A 528-nucleotide genomic window follows, 5' to 3' on the forward strand; every position below is an offset into this window, starting at 1 on the left:
CGTGGCGGGGGGGGATTGGGAACTCCCACTGTCCGATTCCTGGGCCGGCCTCAGCAGAATGCCTCCGCTCCCTCGTTCACTCAGGGACGCAAGCGAGGGCACCTCGGCCATCCCAGCCGGCCCGACGAGGAGGGGCACGGCAGGGACACAACAGCAGAGCAGGCACCGTCCCCAGCTCTCCGGCCACTTCCCCCAAGACACGCCGCGGCGGGAGCCTGCTCACCTTGCCACCTCTTGTGATCCCTGTCCATCATGCCCCCGTCTGCAGCACCCTGCCACGCCCGGTCATCCTCTCTTCGGCCGTGGTCCCCCCAGTCACGTCTGCCCCTTGAAGAAAGACATCTCTGCTTTGGACTGCCCCGCCCGTGGCTGTCATTCCAGCCGCAGCGGGGACCCTGAGGGTGGACGTCTCACTCTGCTTCCGGCCGTGCTGCCATCCCCGGGGGCGAGGCCAGGCGGGGCACAGGTCCCCGCTGCACTCAGCTCATGCCTGCCCCACCTGTCGGGCCAGCCGCCTGGGGGCCCCGG

General features: G+C 69.7%; 1 protein-coding gene across 1 annotated transcript in view; it reads right to left on the bottom strand.

Annotated features, from left to right (window-relative positions):
* Positions 1-528, bottom strand: part of SAFB (scaffold attachment factor B) — a gene marked incomplete at its 5' end in the record, with an annotated part of 18,992 nt that overhangs the window by 793 nt on the left and 17,671 nt on the right. The window contains one exon of the mRNA XM_021718373.1: positions 224-395. Coding sequence (XP_021574048.1) covers positions 224-395 — 172 coding nt within the window. The remainder of the gene's footprint in view (positions 1-223; positions 396-528) is intronic.

This window comes from Carlito syrichta, unplaced genomic scaffold (assembly GCF_000164805.1).
Source record: "Carlito syrichta isolate Samal-C Ts95f unplaced genomic scaffold, Tarsius_syrichta-2.0.1 Scaffold111564, whole genome shotgun sequence".
NCBI classification, from domain to species: domain Eukaryota; kingdom Metazoa; phylum Chordata; class Mammalia; order Primates; family Tarsiidae; genus Carlito; species Carlito syrichta.